Source organism: Xyrauchen texanus, chromosome 13 (genome assembly GCF_025860055.1).
Source record: "Xyrauchen texanus isolate HMW12.3.18 chromosome 13, RBS_HiC_50CHRs, whole genome shotgun sequence".
NCBI classification, from domain to species: Eukaryota; Metazoa; Chordata; class Actinopteri; order Cypriniformes; family Catostomidae; genus Xyrauchen; species Xyrauchen texanus.
In genome coordinates this window covers 43364601-43384466 of record NC_068288.1, presented here as the reverse complement: position 1 = coordinate 43384466, position 19866 = coordinate 43364601, and the positions used below count along the sequence as shown (strand labels likewise).

The following is a 19866-nucleotide window of genomic DNA, read 5'->3' as shown; positions in this document are numbered from 1 at the left end:
AAGTGGAAGTAGGAGAAAAAAATAATACTCTAGTAGAGTACAGATACAGCCTTTTAGTACTTAAGTACAGTAGTGAAGTAGTTCGACTTCGTTACTATACATCTCTGCATCCAGGGCACGTAGCTCCCTTTCCACCACATCCCAAAGATGCTCTATTGGGTTGAGATCTGGTGACTGTGGGGGCCATTTTAGTACAGTGAACTCATTGTCATGTTCAAGAAACCAATTTGAAATGATTCAAGCTTTGTGACATGGTGCATTATCCTGCTGGAAGTAGCCATCAGAGGATGGGTACATGGTGGCCATAAAGGGATGGACATGGTCAGAAACAATGCTCAGGTAGGCCGTGGCATTTAAACGATGCCCAATTGGCACTCAGGGGCCTAAAGTGTGCCAAGAAAACATCCCCCACACCATTACACCACCACCACCATCCCGCACCGTGGTAACAAGACATGATGGATCCATGTTCTCGTTCTGTTTACGCCAAATTCTGACTCTACCATCTGAATGTCTCAACAGAAATCGAGACTCATCAGACCAGGCAACATTTTTCCAGTCTTCAACTGTCCAATTTTGGTGAGCTCTTGCAAATTGTAGCCTCTTTTTCCTATTTGTAGTGGAGATGAGTGGTACCCGGTGGGGTCTTCTGCTGTTGTAGCCCATCCGCCTCAAGGTTGTGCGTGTTGTGGCTTCACAAATGCTTTGCTGCATACCTCGGTTGTAACGAGTGGTTATTTCAGGCAAAGTTGCTCTTCTATCAGCTTGAATCAGTCGGCCCATTCTCCTCTGACCTCTAGCATCAACAAGGCATTTTCAGCCCACAGGACTGCCGCATACTGGATGTTTTTCCCTTTTCACACCATTCTTTGTAAACCCTAGAAATGGTTGTGGTAAAAATCCCAGTAACTGAGCAGATTGTGAAATACTCAGACCGGCCCGTCTGGCACCAACAACCATGCCACGCTCAAAATTGCTTAAATCATCTTTCTTTCCCATTCTGACATTCAGTTTGGAGTTCAGGAGATTGTCTTGACCAGGACCACACCCCTAAATGCATTGAAGCAACTGCCATGTGATTGGTTGATTAGATAATTGCATTAATGAGAAATTGAACAGGTGTTCCTAATAATCCTTTAAGTGAGTGTATATATCAGTGATAAACACCCATGTACAGTACATTCAGAAAGTATTCAGACCCCTACATTTTATGTTGCAGCCTGATGCTAAAATGCTTTTTTATATATATATATATATATATATATATTTCACATCAATCTACACTCCATACCCCATATTGGTAAAGCAAAAAAACTGATAATTTTGCAAATTTATTAAAAAGAAAAAACTGAAATATCACATTAACATAAGTATTCAGACCCTTATTTGAAGCACTTTGGCAGCGATTACAGACTCAAGTCTTTTTGTGTATGATGCAACAAGCTTTGCACACCTGGATTTGGGGAGTTACTGCCATTCTCCTCTGCAGATCCTCTCAAGCCCTGTCAGGTTGGATGGGGACCGTCGGTGGACAGCCATTTTCAGGTCTCTCCAGAGATGTTTGATTGGGTTCAAATCCGGGCACTGGCTAGGCCACTTAAGGGCATTCTTGGCTGTGTGCTTAGGATCATTGTCCTGTTGGAAGGTGAACCTTCTGCCCGGTCTGAGGTCCTGAGCACTCTGGACCAGGTTTTCATTAAGGATATCTCTGTATTTTGCTGTGTTCAGCTTTCCTTCAACCCTGACCAGTCCCCAGTCCCTGCCGCTGAAAAACACCCTCACATGATGATGCTACAACCACCATGCTTCACCTTTGGGATTGTAATGTGCAGGTGATGAGCAGTGCCTGGTTTCCTCCGGACATGACACTTGAAAGTGAGGTCAAACAGGTCAATCTTCGTTTCATCAGACCGGAGAATCTTGTTTCTCACAGTCTGAGCGTCCTTTAGGTGCTTTTTGTGTCTTGCACTGAGGAGAGGCTTCCATCTGGTCACTCTGACATAAAGCCCAGATCGATGGAGCTTTGCAGTGATGGTTGTAAGTTTCATCTCCACACATGATCTCTGGAGCTCAACCAGAGTGACCATTGGGTTCTTGGTCACCTCTCTTACCAAGGCCATTCTCTACCGATTGCTCAGTTTGCCCGGCAGGAAGAGTCCTGGTTGCGCCAAACTTCTTCCATTTTAGAATTATGGAGGCCACTGTGCTCTTAGGAACCTTCAAAGCAGCTGACATTTTTTGTAGCCTTCCCCAGATCTGTGCCTCAACACAATCCTGTCTCTGAGCTCTGCAGGCAGTTCCTTTGAACTCATGGCTTGATTTTTGTTCTGATATGCATTTTCAGCTGTGAGACCTTATTTAGACAGGTGTGTGCCTTTCCAGATCATGTCCAATCAATTGAATTTGCCACAGGTGTACACCAATCAAAGTGTAGAAACATCTCAAAGATGATCCAGAGAAATTGGATGCACCTGAACTCAATTGCAAGTGTCATAGCAAAGGGTCTGAATACTTATGTCAATGTGATATTTAATGTTTAATTTTTATAAAAAAATTTGCTTTGACATTATAGGGTATGTAGTGTAGATTGATGTGGGGGGAAATTTAAGCATTTTACCATAAGACTGCACCATAACAAAATGTGAAAAAGGGGTCTGAATACTTTATGAATGCACTGTATGTATAGTATAGCCACTCACACTATAATATATGCATTACAAAAGTTAAAAAAGAATTCTAAAGACCTCTGTAAGAACATATTTTTATATATTATTTTAATATGTTTTAATTGTACACAGAAATAATAGTATTTAATAATAAGTACTCCAACATTTACTGTGATCTGAAGCTATGATTCAATTATGCGAGTATACTGAAATGGAGAAAACAGAGGACACAGCTGTCTTACCTTCTTTTACACCTCTACCTGTTTATAATTTAATGAGTGCATTTGTAAGCTGAAGCCTCCGACTATAATGTGAATCATGAAAATATGCAGCGTGTTCATTATTTAGTTGCTCCTTTGAGTTCATAAACGTTTACGGACAGATGAGAAATCTGCAAGCTAATCTGTGCTGGTGACCTGCTGTGTCCCTGTTCTGTAGCCCCTTGTACCACAAAGACCCCCCCATTACCAGCCTACTGCTGTTTACCTTCCACCCATGTGAAAAGGTCTGCCTGTCATCATCTCCACTGAAATGTGTCCCCGCGGCGCGTCAAACGGTGTTTTAGCGAGCTAATAATAGAATAGGTTACGCTTGTCAGCACTTCCGTGTTCTAGCGAGAAATAATAGTGGCCTAATGCTGCGGCTATACAAGTTAGTGGCTTTCTCGCACACAATATATTATCTACGAAGGTCTGGTCTTCAATTAGATTGCATGTACAAAATATAGCGTTAAACCTGTTTACTCATCCACTGTGAAACCACAAGTGTTATGTTGAAATTGTGTATGTACTGTATGGTATACATCATATGAAATGAATTTCTCTGCCTCATGTCGATTTGATTTATTTCTCCTTTGTCCTACTTTAGTCAACATGAAATCTTAACAAAACTACCTTGTTTTCTTTCTCAATAAATGCCTGGTCACTTGCACGTCATGTGCACGACTTGTGACATGAAATTAACAAGAAATTGTCTTTTTAATTTTATTAAACAAGCAGATATCATCTTTATTCTTTCATTAAAAATATTTGAAAACTTTTTACCAGCCTTCATAATTTATTTTTGGTGCCATTTATGTACAGCCATGGCCAAAATTATTGGCAGTGACATACATTTTGTGTTTTGCAAAGTTTGCTGCTGCAGTATTTGTAGATAATTTTTTCACAGGTTTCTATGGTATACTGGAAAACAATGATAAGCATTTCATAAGTTTTAAAGGCTTTTATTGGCAAAAACACTCAATTTATGCAATGAGTCAATATTTACAGTGGCTACAAAAAATTGTTCTTCATAACCTCTGGCATACTGGATATCAGCTTCTGGGCCAAATCCTGACTGATGATGATCCATTCTTGCATTATTAGTGCTCTGATTTGATCACAATTTGTGGGCTTCTGCTTGTCCACTCGCTTTTGAGGATTGATCACAGGTTCTCTATGGGATTAAGATCCATGGGAGTTGCCTGGCCACAGATCCAAAATGTCAATGTAATGATCTCAGAGCCACTTCATTATTGCTCTTGCCTTGTGACATGGTGCTCCATCATGCTGGAAAATGCTCGGATCATCACCAAATTGCTCCTGGATCGTTGGGAGAAGTTGCTCTTGCAGGACGTTTTGATACCATTCTTTATTCATGGCACTGTTTTTGGGCAGAATTGTGAAAGAGCTCACTCCCTTGGATGAAAAGGTACCCCACACATGGATGGTCTCATGATGCTGAGACACAGGACTCATGGTAGCGTTCACCTTTTTTTCTCCGGACTATCGATTTTCCAGATGTCCCAAACAATTGGAAGGGGGCTTCATCCGAGAAAATAACTTTTCTGCTGTCCAATCCTTGTACTTCCTGCAGAATTTCAGTCTGTCCTTGATGTTTTTCTTGATGTTTTCAACTGAAGCAGAAAACTTTGTGAAACACTAAATTTATGTTACTGCCAATATTTCTGGCCACGGCTGTACAGATTTTGAAGATTTAGGCTTGTCCCAGAACCAGACTTTCAATATAAACTATGGAAATGTAATTAAAAAAATAATTATTACATGTATAAAACTATCTAAACAAAGAGTGAAATAAACAAACCATTTCAGTATTTATTGTGTGAAAAAGATCTTTGTCAACTTTCAACAAAAAACAAAGATCTCTATCAACAAAAATTACCAGACTGTCCTACAATTTTCCCCTTTACAAAGTTAGTGTGCTTGTTTACAGGGCTGGACTGGGAATAGAAATTGGCCCAGGATTTTACATAGCAACTGGCCCAAAAGTAGTTGAGCGGGGTGTGTGTGGGGGGGTTGGCTGGCCTTTTCTGCATATTGCGGCACCATTTTGTGGTCCGTTCTGCATAATGCGCCGGCTCATTTTAGCTTATCGCAGCCCATTCGGCCCATTTTGCAGCTGACCCACCAGCCCGCTCGGTTCTCCCGATGGCCCCAAAGAGCATCGGCCCACCGGGAACATGCCCGGTATGCCAGTCCAACCCTGCTTGTTAACCAAGTGGACAAAAGTGTCACCGAGCATGCTTGAGATGTAATATAAGACAAGTGATATTTAAAGAAAACAAATAAAAATCAAGGTAAATATCACATGTGAGCAAAAGATTTTAATATTGGCCATCATTTCCAATCAAGCTGTAATTTTCCCAAATTACATGAAACTGTGAAAATATTATAAAAAACATTTATTTTTGTGTTAGCTATGAAATTAGCCTTTGCAAAAAAACAAAAGACCTTTTTATTAAAATTAAATTCTGTTAAGCCCAATACACAAATTAAGAGTGGTGGCATTTGTTTCTCATTAAAAATCTTGTATCACTCACGATATGGGTAGCATTTTATTTTTTATGTTGACTTCAAAGCGATACATTTGTTTTAATTTGTCACTGTTTGTCAATTGATAGCTTATGAAGAGAACCTGAAGCACTGCATCCCTAATAGCACAGCTACAAACCATCTAGAATGCTGTATAAGCGTGTGCTTACTGTCACAGACCACCCCTACCCCTCCAGACCGGGAATGTGCTTTCGAACAGCTGTAATATACTTTAATAGCTGCTTTATGTTGATTTGTTACGGCTGGGATGGCCTCAATGCAGCGGGCTTTACTGGCCCCTCGGGCAACCACTTTTACCAGCGTTCTTTATGTAATGGAGTGGTGAATCAGTGTTGTGTGATGTATGACAGAGAGAGGTGTGGGATTCCTGGCTGCAGTGTCAGGCATTGAGCTACGTGCAGTATTGCTTGTGTGTTGTTGTTAGTGATAGTTCTGTGTATGTGGTGGTGGAATACTATAATTTTTTAATGCATTCTATTATTTGTGTTTGTTGTCATTATCAGGAATACTTGGATGTTCTGAGTCGGCCGATGGTGTTGGCAGGCGAACGGGCAAAACAGGTGCAGTGGACCAACGTTTACCAGGACGCTCTGGTAAGGAAGTCTATCGTCATTATCAATGACTTCACAAATGTGCATCTTATACTGTATTTTCAAATATGGCCAATGGCTAGGACAAGGGGCCATTCACACCAAACGCATTGTGGTCCGTCTGCATTATATAAACATGTGCTAGACTGTTGCGGCATGTATTTTTTAGCATCTCGTGTGCGAGCGCCTGTTATTTTAGATGCCGTGTCAACAACTTAAACTTTTCAAAATGCATCTTGCTCTTTAGGGTGGACAAGTGGTTGTCTCTTTGGACCGGTAGGGAGTGTCAGAGGTGTCTGGGGGGGGGGGCACAAGGAAAATCTATGGGAGCAACGCCCCCTCAGCCCACTCACTGAACTTATTATTGTCAACTGGAAATGAGCCATGAACCGTTTTTGAAAGCAATGTTAAAAATGCAATAATTGACTTGTTAAAGATTTAAATCTGCACAGAGTTTCAGAGTTTTCACATAGTATTTCTTTATATAAAAATAATGTAAAACTATGTTTGAAAAATAGTAATGATTATTATTAGCATAAACACACACACACACACACACATCTATTTGTTTGTTGATTTCGAATTGATTGTGTTGTGTATTGTTAGTTATAGCCACTGGCTGTGATTTTGTTTTCTTTCCAGAACAAACAAATTTAAATGTGTTTTCATCTCTGCAGCTTCCAGTACAAATTGGTCATCTCCATGCTGCAGTTTATATGAGGCTCTTTTATTAATGTGTGCAGTGTATTGTTAGAAGTCAGTTTTTGTTCACAATAATACCACATATAAGCATTATATATTTCCATATTTGTTTTCTACAGGGTTTAGGTCTCGTCATTACCGGAACAATGCCAGTCTTCAATCTCACGGCTGATGGGGACTCGAAAGTAAGACGTGAACTGCTTCCTGTAAATTAACTGCTTGTAATTTGTTTCATGTGTACCCTGCAGCGTTATACAAATGTTGCGTTATGGCATTATTGCATTATTAGTGCGATCACGTTCCAGTTTCAATTCTTAACATGTTCTCTAGTTGACATTGACAAACCGTTTGAGAGGGGCATTTTTCATAATCATGTTGAATGGATATTGAATAAGTTTAGCTTAAGGCTTGACATTGAAGACACACAAGGGCATTTGATTATTATTCAAAGTTCAGTGTGAAGTTTAATTTGCAGCTCAACCTAAAAAGCACATACATGATATTTAATTCTTGCTGGATGCTTCCTGTTTTCACTGTAGAATCATTGTAGATTCACACGTGTTTTATGTGACAACACCTTGTTTATTGTAAAAGTGAAAGTGTTTAATTTTTTATGTTCAAAATGCATTTCTCTTTTCCTGTTTATTAGTTACAGTTTAATGCTTTGACATGAAACAAGTTCTGGACAGGCAAGCACCACTCCAATTATATTAAATCATAAAATAACAATAAAAAACAACAACAATTTTTACTTTAAATCTATTTTATTGATTTATATATTATTTAATATTTTTTTACTCTGTTCGGTTAAACGTAATATACAGTATATATTATATATAAATACATTTGCAATAATATACATATACTGTACACTCACCTAAAGGATTATTAGGAACACCTGTTCAGTTTCTCATTAATGCAATTATCTAATCAACCAATCACTTGGCAGTTGCTTCAATGCATTTAGGGGTGTGGTCCTGGTCAAGACAATCTCCTGAACTCCAAACTGAATGTCAGAATGGGAAAGAAAGGTGATTTAAGCCATTTTGAGCGTGGCATGGTTGTTGGTGCCAGACGGGCCAGTCTGAGTATTTCACAATCTGCTCAGTTACTGGGATTTTCACGCACAACCATTTCTAGGGTTTACAAAGAATGGTGTGAAAAGGGAAAAACATCCAGTATGCGGCAGTCCTGTGGGCGAAAATGCCTTGTTGATGCTAGAGGTCAGAGGAGAATGGGCCGACTGATTCAAGCTGATAGAAGAGCAACTTTGCCTGAAATAACCACTCGTTACAACCGAGGTATGCAGCAAAGCATTTGTGAAGCCACAACACGCACAACCTTGAGGCGGATGGGCTACAACAGCAGAAGACCCCACCGGGTACCACTCATCTCCACTACAAATAGGAAAAAGAGGCTACAATTTGCAAGAGCTCACCAAAATTGGACAGTTGAAGACTGGAAAAATGTTGCCTGGTCTGATGAGTCTCGATTTCTGTTGAGACATTCAGATGGTAGAGTCAGAATTTGGCGTAAACAGAACGAGAACATGGATCCATCATGCCTTGTTACCACTGTGCAGGCTGGTGGTGGTGGTGTAATGGTGTGGGGGATGTTTTCTTGGCACACTTTAGGCCCCTTAGTGCCAGTTGGGCATCGTTTAAATGCCACGACCTACCTGAGCATTGTTTCTGACCATGTCCATCCCTTTATGGCCACCATGTACCCATCCTCTGATGGCTACTTCCAGCAGGATAATGCACCATGTCACAAAGCTCGAATCATTTCAAATTGGTTTCTTGAACATGACAATGAGTTCACTGTACTAAAATGGCCCCGACAGTCACCAGATCTCAACCCAATAGAGCATCTTTGGGATGTGGTGGAACAGGAGCTTACGTGCCCTGGATGTGCATCCCACAAATCTCCATCAACTGCAAGATGCTATCCTATCAATATGGGCCAACATTTCTAAAGAATGCTTTCAGCACCTTGTTGAATCAATGCCACGTAGAATTAAGGCAGTTCTGAAGGCGAAAGGGGGTCAAACACAGTATTAGTATGGTGTTCCTAATAATCCTTTAGGTGAGTGTATATACTGTGTATACATATATAATTACAAATGTATTTATATAATATAAATATACAAATAAACAAACTTGATATGAATATAAATATAACAAACATAAATATAAATAAGTATATTTAATGAATTAATTATTTTTTTTTATTTACTTAATTCCGTTTGGTGCTGATATTGACACATAAATTACACATTTTCACAATGTTGCCAAAACAGAAATAAAATGTAAAACATTTTTTTTTACAAATATACAGTCAGGGTTTGAAATGAACACCCGCCAACCAGCCAAATGCAGGTAAAAATCAGCTGTGGCGGGTAATTCTGTCACTCTTACTAGCCTCTTTGGTGGGTGCCATTTTTTTCAGGGTAATTTTCCAAATTGAATATTTTATTAATGTCAGGTGACTCGGAGCTGATGCCAGAGGAAATTTTAAGTGTAATCAAGCCTCTCATAACTTACACGCGCATCTGTGCGGGGCGAATGAAGAGTGCTTATGCGTGAACCGCCGCAGCGCGCTCCAGAGATAAGATTGCTAGAGTGAAACAGAAGACACAAAACTTATGCGACTTATTTTAATTAGTCTGAGAACATTCTAGTATAAAGCACTATATGGAGGAAATCAAACCTCTCAAACTGCTTAACATACATTATAAACCACAGGTAAAGAGGACGAGGTAAAGAGGAGACAATTGCAACATCATCCTTGCTTAAATATATCTATTTTTATTGCAGGAACACTAACTGGTAACTTGTATAATTCATATTAAATCTATCATTTATATAAGTGCAGACCATTTATAATTAAAGGTTTCTAAATGTGTTTAGGATATTAGCCTGGTTAGGTTACCATTAACCTAACCACACTAGAGGCCACCTATGGTCTTACATAATGGCCTTGTCATTACAAATGCCACTGTTAAACAATGGTAGATCAATGCTAAACTTTCTGTCCTACTCCTGTTCTAACTGCATTTGCCTTTGGAAATTTAATAGGTACCTTAAACCATTAGGCCTGTGTCCTGCTGAACTCATATCATTCTTGTTCAAATAAAATATCCAAACAAATGCATGCAGTTACAGTCTCCATTTACTTTTATCACTTTTTGCGAGGTGGGGGATTTTGGTTAGTGAAAAGGTTGAGTGGCTAGTGACCTTGGGAAACTACTAGCCACAGTAGCCGGTAAGTCAAAAAGTTCATTTCAAACCCTGTATACAGTAAAACATAAATATAAGAAATCTAATGTTGAAAATGATCATTGTGGCTAAAACAATATACACCATTACTGCATAATACCCAAACAGGACAAACCTGAGAAAATGTATTTATTGTAACACCTGAAATTAAGTTTTCACCCTGAAGTCAGAACTACACGTTGAGCATTGCCTGTTTGGTTTCAAGGTCCAAAGTTCAATCCATGTGTTTGCACATATTAAATATCTCGTATTGTGTATTGATAAATGGGTAACCTTTCCTATAGAATAACTGTCCTAGCAGTATGTGATTAATGGAGACTTCATTATAATTCAGCACATTACATACCATCGCATAAAGGTTATTTATCTTGGAGGCACAATCATTTCTCACTTTATTTGGACCTGAATTGATCGATCTCCTATGTCATATGAATTTGTCTGACCACAATTGATAATTGTTCATAACCACTAATGTCAATAATGAACTGCTACATAACAGCGTATATAATATGAAAGCAAAGACATGTGCTCGACAGGTCTGAAAATACTTCCAAGAACAACAGAAAATGTCTCATAATAAATTATGTAAGCTATGAAAGACATCATTTGGGAAACAAGGCCCTTGACTGTTATGTAACCTATAGTTTTGTCATATATCAATTCTGCCCCCTTGTGGTCTTTTATTTTAAAAGCTTCTCAATCGTATACTTTCCTGTTGGTCTCTTTTTGCAGAATCAGCTGATACTTGGAGTCATGGGTGTAGACATCGCCCTCAGTGAAATTAAAGAACTCACACCGCGGTATAAGGTAACGCTTCTCTCTTACTGTCCATCCCTTTCACATTCTTTCTAAAACACACACACCTTGATCATAAATCTTTTCTCTACCTCTTGTATTCATGTGTCTTTACACAGCTTGGAGCCAACGGTTACACATTCGCCATAGATCCCAATGGCTATGTTCTCCTTCATCCAAACCTACAGCCTAAGGTGAGAAAGCCAAATGGTTTTTATATTTATTTTTATATACATACATATATATATATATATATATATATATATATATATATATATATATATATATATATATATATATTATATATTTATTTTATTTTTTTTACTTTTTTGCTCCAGTCTCCAACTTGCCATGTTTATCCCGACCCTTTATAATAATTCCTTTCTTCTGATGGACTCGTTCAGATCATTAACTTCAGAGAGCCAGTCACGCTGGACTTCTTGGATGCTGAACTCCCAGACCGAAACAAAGAAGATGTAAATATCCTTCTCACCTGCAAATAGTTGAATGTGCCACGTAAATAAATAACAAAAAAGTGATTAAATGACAGCAAGTCACTTGGGATGATACATGTAAAAAATTCCTAAAAATTGACAGAGACAGAAAGCAGATGTTGTTATCGCTGATTGGTTATATGAGTGACAATAATTAAAAACTAGACTTTTTCATACAAAATATCTTAATCCAGAAGCATTATAATGTGCAACATGAAATGTATGATATGTAATATGATAAGTAAAATGTTTATATTCTTTGCAAACCTAGCATTAGAAAACCAGTTTATTGTTGAATTGGGAAAAATAAGCCCTTTTTAATATCAGGCTAATCAGAACAATAACAATAATTTTAAAGAATTGCAATATTGGTAAATATCAGTATGATCACCAATATATCTGATTAACTTGAAAAAGTTCAATTAATTTGAAAAAGCAAATAGCATAAGATGATAAGACTTGTTTTCAAATAATAATGTTATAATAATCACGACCCGGCCCCACCCTCTGCCCTGCCACATTCCTCCCTCTGTCTCTCAGGCCGCCTCGTCTGCCAGCAGATCATCCCCGCCTTCCTGAATCTGGGAGGGGACAGGGGGAGGGAAACAACAATAATTAAAAACACAGGGTGTACTCCATTTAACAGTGCAGTACCCCCTAAAAACCAAAGTAAAATTTAAAAGAGAGGGAAAGGTCAACGCATAGCGGAAGCGGGAGAGAGAGAGGAGAAGAAAAATAACACTTACTCGCCGGTTCTCTGATACGCCGTAGCTTGGCCCTCGGCCACTCCTCCACCCTCTAGCGGATGACAGCCGCTCCTCCCCGGGTGGATCGGAGGCAGTTTTTGGTGGATGGTAGGGGGTCTCCCCTGCCCCTGGGAGCGGTAACTGCTCCAGGCAGTTTGTTAGGAGCCCTTCCTCCCCTCGTGGTTGGCGGCCGTTCCGCCGCTTCCAGGCGGCCGGGCTCCTCCGTCCTCCAGTGGATGGCCTCGGCTGCTCCTTTGGGGTGGATGGTATTGGCAGGAAATCCACTATGGCGCATTCCTCCTCCTTCCCGGTTTTCGGCACCAGTGTAAAGGGATTAACGGGAAAGGAGGAGGCGAGAACTGGCTTGACGATATAAATCATATTTTAATTATAAACAGAACCAAGAAGACAAACACACACACACAGGTGTTGAACAGCTGTCCGTAAATCTCTCTCTCTCTCTCTCTCTCTCTCTCTCTCTCTCTCTCTCGCACCGCCGTCCTTCATCAGCCTTTATCCCACTCGGAGGCTTGATTAGCCTGATTAGGGGCCGGGTGTGCAACATCACGACCCGGCCCTGCCCTCCGCCCTGCCACACATAGCTTACAAAAACATTTTGAGTTGTAGTTAAAACTATTTGATTTATAATTTGAAAAGTATTTTTCAAAATTATTTTACAAAAAGTAAAACTATGTAAACAGAGACGGACACGCTAGACGGACGTCATTGACCATTACACCGTGTCTTGCTGGGGGTTTTTCAACGTCCCGCACAGGAGCGCCATGTTTTTAGATGTCGTGTCAAGCAAAAACAATCTTCAACTTTTACAAATGCAGCTCGAGAGCTGTGAGAGCCTAAGTGTACTATTCATTGCACTGATTCTGGCTTCTTTAGTGCAAGGACACGTTCAGTATGAACACCCCCTTAAATGTGCTTAGGTCTACTGTTGGTAACTGTATAAAGGATAGTAAAATAAAGTGACTGAGAGTTATTTTTTTTCTTTGTCTCTCTTGTTTTCTCCTCTTGTAGATTCGGCGTCAAATGATTGACGGCAGACCAGGCCAGAGGAAGATCAAGACACTAGTGAAATCTGTCGATGAGGTTTGCGACGTTCCCTCTTAATATGTAGTCATATTGGCATTATGAACATGTTGCATTTGGTTGGGAATTTTCCACTTGTCTAAAACAGTTCTTTGTTTTTATTCATACTTGTAGCGTTACATTGATGAGGCCATGAGGACATATATATGGTCTCCAGTGGAGGGCACAGATTACAGGTGGAGGCCACATGCTCGTCCATTCTCGATGGTTTCATTTCTGTTGATTTTAGTAACCTTTTATTCAAATCTCCTGACTTGAATATCCTAACCAGGGTCAACGGGATAAAGCAATGAATCAAAAGACATTTTGTCAGTCTTGTGTACTTCAAAAATAATTTTCTTAATCAGTGCTTTTGTCTTATTTTCCATTTAAAATATCTAAAAAACCATACAGATTGACTTAACATGATAATAAGACTTGTTTTCAGAGAATGCATAAATATTGAATTAAGTTTATTTTTCTTATCCCTCTGACAAGTTTTTGTTTGATGTATGGTTAAACTACAATAATGTAGAGATAAACAAAAGTATTTTAACATCCAAAAAATGTCTTGTATCACCTTTAATACTAACCAGCAAGTGTTTGGTGGTGAACGGCAATGCTATACTGGTCAACAATCGAGACTAGCACCAAAACACCACTAACCAGTATAAACTAGTCTTGACCAGCGTGGAAATTCATGATTTTTAAATAGGTCTTTTTAACAGGAATTTGTCATATTGGATTTTAGTGTGAATGATGTGATTTATATTTCAAAGATATTCAAATTGTATATATTAATATCCACCTTTCCTTTTTTGCAGTCTTGGTTTAGTTCTGCCAACCTACAGTGAGAATCACATCAAGGCCAACCTGAGCGACCAGATACTCCAAGTCCAGTGTAAGTACAAGGAGCAGCCTAATGCAAACACTGCTCACCTTTCTTTCTTCCCAAAAAATGTCCTGTCCCTTGCCCCGCACCCCTTAACCCCCCTCGTCCAATTAGCGAAGACTCCACCTCCATGACTGACGTCCGGTGCGAGTGTGGATTCCAGAAGCTGTCGCTGCAATTTCCAGCTCGTCAACATTGAGAGACAAGAGTGGATGTATTTTCTATAAATCCCCACCCCTCCTCTCCCCTCTTCCCCTCTGTCTTCATACCGTTCTGTACTGAGGTGATTTTTCTTTCTCTGCACGGATGATAAGAAAAAACCCTCAATGAAAACCAGCGAGGTGAAAGCTGTGGTTTTACTGTGTTTACTGAGTTGAAAATAATGGTGACCATGTGCTATTATTTTTCCTTTTGCCAAAACATAAAAAAATGCTCTGCCTTCCTTCTCACAATGATGATTCTGGAGCATCTGTTGTCTGGAAAGGTTTTTGTTTGTTTTCGTTGAAGTTAGCGAGGTGTGAAAAGAGGCATGCTTTTGCTTTTCACTGTCCGCTTTGTGCTTTTTGTTCAGTTGTGTTTATCATGTGCTTTTGATTTGTGTGAATGCACACTGTGCCATATTGTTTGCAGTCAGCTTTGGAATCAGTCAATTAATAAGAATAAAAAAATCCTGCAATGGTCCCTGATGGGCAATTGTCCTGCACAGGAGATGGAATGTCTTTGGTTATTCTTTCTTTCTTTCTTTCTTTCATTTTTTATTTTCTCTTATTCTTAACTCTTTATTTATTTATTTATTTTTTTTTTGTTCTTTAGTTTATTCATGCTTTCTTGTTTAGTAAAATTTTTTATTTTCATGTATTTTTGTTTGATCTTTTAATTGCTTAGTTTTGTTTCAATTCATTTGTTTGTTCCCCTTTTATTTCCTTTGCTCTTTGTGCTTTTTTAAATGTGTTCATTCTTTCACTCCCTTTAACTTATGTTTATCATACATTTTTCTGTTCATTCTTTCTTTCTTTCTTTCATTCTTTTCTTTCTTTCTTAATTTTGTTTGTTTACTGTTTGTCTTGTTCATATATTCATTTTGTTTTGTTTTCTTCCTCTTTCTGTCACTTTTTGTTTGTTTGTCCCTCAGTTTGTTTGTACTGTTGTTTGTTAATTCTTTCGTTTTGTTCTTTTTCTCTTTCTTTCATTTTTTGTTGAAGCTATAGTTTGTTATTTGTTTTTTTCTCATTTTATTTACTTGTTCTCCTTTTCTTTCCTTTGCTTGTTTGATCGTTTACTCTTCAGTTTGGTCTTTGATTTTGTTTAATTTTGTTTTGTCCATTCTTTTTTCTTCTTTTGTTTGTTAGGTCTTCATATTTTTTTGTTGTTTAGTTTGTTCTTTTGTTTTGTTTATTTTTTATTCTTAACTCTTTATTTTTTATCCTTAAGTTTATTCATGCATTCATTTTGTTTTGTTTCATTAAATTTTTTTATTTTCATTTTATTTTCTTTATTTTTTGTTTGATCTATAGTTAGTTTTTAATTGCTTAGTTGTTTCAATTAATTTGTTTGTTCCCCTGTTATTTCCTTTGCTGTTTGTGCTTCAGTTTTTTATATAAATTAAATATAAAATTATTTTTGTTTGTTCAGTTTATTGTGTTGTTTTGTTTGCTTTTTTTTGTTCATTCTTTCATTAACTTATGTTTGTCATACGTTTGACTGTTCATTCTTTTTTCTTTCTATATTTCTTTCTATTTCATTCTTTTTCCTTCTGTTTTCTTTCTTTCTTTCCAAACCAAAGCATTCCGCTCCTCTTAGATCATAGGTGTGCTTGTGATTTTTTTTTTTTTATTTCATCATAATATTCATATCTCAAAGGTTCATTAGCTCTTATTCTGGTCACGTGTCCTCAAATATTCTCTCCTCTTCTCCGCCTTCCTGGAGTTCATTCATTTTCTTTGTTTGTTTTTTTCGTATTCGTTGCGATTGTTCATTTTTTATTTCCTGTTCTTGGTTGTTCATCTCTGTTCGATTGACTTGATTTTCCTTCTTTTGAGAAAACAATATTTTTATTCAAACAGTCATTGAATAAAATATTGTCTGTGACCCCCTTCCTCCCCTTTACCCGTTCCCCCCTGTTTCTTTTCTGCTGTCTCCTCCTCAGACGGATCAGACTTCAAGGGCAAGTATACTCCATATTGGTCCACCACCTTTGTACTCTACTTCCCTCCACGTACCCATGTCCTGATCTCCCTGCTGACTCCCACGTCCACCTGTTCCAGCCTGCTTGCCTCCTCTGTTTCTCCTGCCCGCCTTGCCTCCAAGACCTTCCTCTTCCTCTCTCTCCTTCTCCTCCTCCTCTTCCACACTCACCCACCATCCTCTTGCTGCGGCCCACACCCAAACATTTCTTCTCTTTTCTACCACTCTCTATTTCTTTGTTTCCCTGACTCTCTCTTGACTTGTATAGCCATGTTATGGTCCCTTCTGAAGAAAATATCAAATGTTCTTTGTCTCGCTGTCAAAACATATTTCTGATCCCTGTGTCCGTTTCATTATAGAATATTCTCCCTCATCTGTCTCTCCTCCTCTCTCTTTCTTCCTCATTAACAGTATTATTCTGTATGTTTCTCAAATTGGTGCATTTATTACTGTAGAGCCTGTTTATCACAGCCAGGTAAAGCCCCATGTTAAAGCTAACTGTGTTTTTGTAGATGCAGGTTTTAGTTTGGAAGTTTACCTTACATAAACTAAACTACAGTGGAAGTATGATCTTATAGTGGTCTTTGTTGAGAAGTTACAGTATGATTGCACCTGGAGCATAGCATACTATTGTCTGTTTAGAAGCCGACATGTTGCCATACAGTGGTATGTCGTTCTTAAAGGAATTATATACTCACCCTCATGTCGTTCCAATGCCGTATGACTTTCTTACAGTAAGATAATATGTTTAAGATGCATGCAGGTCTTTTCTATACAATGAACGTGAATGGAGATTGAATGTAATATGTAGTAATTGTTGGAGCTCAACAGCCACACTTTCATTGTTTGAAAAAAATCAACATTCTTTCAACACATCTCCTTTTGTGTTTCATGGAAGAAAGATATTCACACAGGTTTGAAATGACATGAAACTGGTGGGTGAGTGAACTATCCTTTTAAACTTGAAGCTGACGGGGCAGAAATGTAGTTTTCTTTTAAGTCAGATATTCAAATGAGAGAGAGATTCATTAGGTTGTCTCTTAAACTTTGATCAAAGAATTTAATTTAGAATGTGCAGGAATAGGCAGCTTACTTGCAGATGAATTTGTCTCAGCTAGTTGGCCTCATTTAGGGGTCCTCTCCAGTTGTTTTGGTGACGGAACGATTGGTAGCGCCTGGTTTGTTTGTCTTCCTCCTCTTACCCCCTGTGTTCTCATCAGCTTGACCCCACTGTCCCATCTTATCACCCCCCAAACTGCCACCGTGGAAGCTCCGCTACATCTTCAAAAAACCTGACCTGAAAGTGCAAGACATTGTTGGGGGGAAACTACCTGGGCACAATAGTAGTTTATGTTTTTCTTTTTTTACAGATAACCTGTGTATACATATTCACAAATGTAGTAACGGCATTTTTAGGGCTACATATTCGCTCAATATGTCATGTATAACTTTATTTGTTAGGATAGCTTTAGCATAACTTCAGGATTATGTTTAATAGTTTGATTAAACTGGGTTGCCCTTTCTATTGCCCCTCACAATGCTGGGCACTTTCTCCGATTGTGTCTGCCGGAGTCTTTCGTGGTGTCAGTCTGAGGGGCGAACACCTCCATCAGGACCCCTGCCTCACCTACTCCCAGCAAAATAGTTTGCCATGTTGATGCCTGTTATTAAAGAAAGCAACACGCCACACTCTTAGTGGATATCACGTCTGAGAACTCGCTTTATCTCGCTTTGTATCCCGAGGGTCGAGTCAGTTCTCCGACTATTAAAAGCACAAAATTTGAATGAAATTTTGATGATTTTAAAGTCTAAACAAAAGGCTCAAAGTGTCTGCTTTCCGAACTATTTCGTGATTTTGGCCAAGACAAATCCATTCTAGGCACCATAGTGGCTAACGCCGGTATTCCCCCATGATTTCCTAAGTGTTGCTATGGTAACGTCCCCAATGCGATCCCACACCCTTTGAAGAGCAGCTGCTGTTAATTTTTTTCTCAGAAGCCTCCCTGTGTTCCCTGCTCGCCGCTTGCCCCGAATAATCTTGCCCATTTCTGTTGCAGATTTTGAGTCTCTCCTGCCAAACACTTTTGAATCAGAGGGACATGTGTTCATTGCCCCCAGGTAGCTTTGTGTGACTTGTGTGACCACGTCCTGTTTTCGTTTAGATGTGAACATGCATACGTCCATTTCTAACTTTCTTTTCGACATACAGCAGCCACTGTAGTCTTTGTCCACTGTGTGTTGTGTGTAACTTGTCTTTCCATTTTAACCCAAGTTGTGTGTGTGTGTTTCTTTATTGAGTTTTGTCTGTCGAGACTCTACCATCGCTACGCATAGGAATGAAAAATCACAAATGAGATCTGTGTAATCCCGCAGTTGTATTTCTTTTTCAACTTGAAATCAAAATTGAACATATTTATCTATTATAAATGCACGTTTCTGGTCCTATTGTGCACAGTTCCTCGTAAAATGTTTGTCCTCATTTTCATCAAAACTTGCTGCGTCTCTGAAACGACTTTCATCTGACGTCACCAAGCCCTCTTATTTTTTTAACTCCTTTTCGTGATCCAAATATTTTATGTGGATAAAATCAAGTCCTATCCTACATTTTCTCATTGAATATCCTGTTTCGCTTGGAATTAAATCACATTGTGGAAGTAAAATATGTTGCAAACACAGTTTGATGCTGACTTAAAATCATCAAATTTGTATCCTAAGTAAATATCCCGGTAATCTCACATTTGACTCCTCTAGAGCTTCAGAAGAGTGTTGCAAACTGTGCTCAGATTTGACTATCAAAAGTCAGAGATTTCAAAATTCTCATTAAATTACCAAAACCAAATGAAAGCAATAAATCTTTTATAGCACGATACACTTTTTGTACTGTATGTCAACAATTGTCTCAATTGTCTGTTTGTAATTCTCCTAAGGAATTTTTGGAGAAACATCTGAGACAAAGTTGATGCTTTTAAGAAATACAATGATGAATACATTAAGTCTCCCGAGTTAAGAAAGCAATTTTCGACTAACTGTTTTTATCTGTGTACTTACTGTGTTTTGTTAGTATTACTTCATTGTACTGTATCTTCTGACATTTATTTTAACCTTCTGTAGATTTTCCTCATCCCATTCCACGGCTCTGAACCCTCTGCTGTGTTTGCATGGCGTTCTCCTCATTTCCTTAAATGTATCATCAGTGTCAAGGGGAAAGGTTGATTTGGACTTGCACTTATGAAGCTAAAAAAGTGCATGAGTCTATGAATGATTATCTTTCTCTCTATTTGTCCTGTTACAATTTAAAGCGTATACACTGCAAAAAACATCCTATTGGTATCGGTCTTGTTTTCCAGTTACAACATCTAAACATCCTTAAAACAAGATACATTTAACTGAGAAGCATTGTATATTTTGTAGTGAATTTTGTGACATTTTGTTGACTTCTTTTCAATTTAAGGTTTGTGACATTTACACTTAAAACAATTGGAAGAATTTGCCCATAGATTAAATACTGCAATGGAAAATTATAATGGAAAACATGTCAAAAATACTAATCAAGAACAGGACTTTTTTGCAGTGCAGTTAGAATTTATTTCTATATGTTTATCTACATT

At 38.4% G+C, this 19866-nt stretch overlaps 1 protein-coding gene across 1 annotated transcript in view; it reads left to right on the top strand.

Annotated features, from left to right (window-relative positions):
* Nucleotides 1-19866, top strand: part of LOC127654421 (voltage-dependent calcium channel subunit alpha-2/delta-2-like) — a 282058-nt gene that overhangs the window by 255251 nt on the left and 6941 nt on the right. The window contains exons 15-23 of the mRNA XM_052141606.1: nt 6001-6090; nt 6909-6974; nt 10800-10874; nt 10982-11056; nt 11267-11338; nt 13132-13203; nt 13318-13379; nt 14007-14083; nt 18316-18376. Of these exons, the coding sequence (XP_051997566.1) occupies nt 6001-6090; nt 6909-6974; nt 10800-10874; nt 10982-11056; nt 11267-11338; nt 13132-13203; nt 13318-13379; nt 14007-14083; nt 18316-18376 (650 nt within the window). The remainder of the gene's footprint in view (nt 1-6000; nt 6091-6908; nt 6975-10799; nt 10875-10981; nt 11057-11266; nt 11339-13131; nt 13204-13317; nt 13380-14006; nt 14084-18315; nt 18377-19866) is intronic.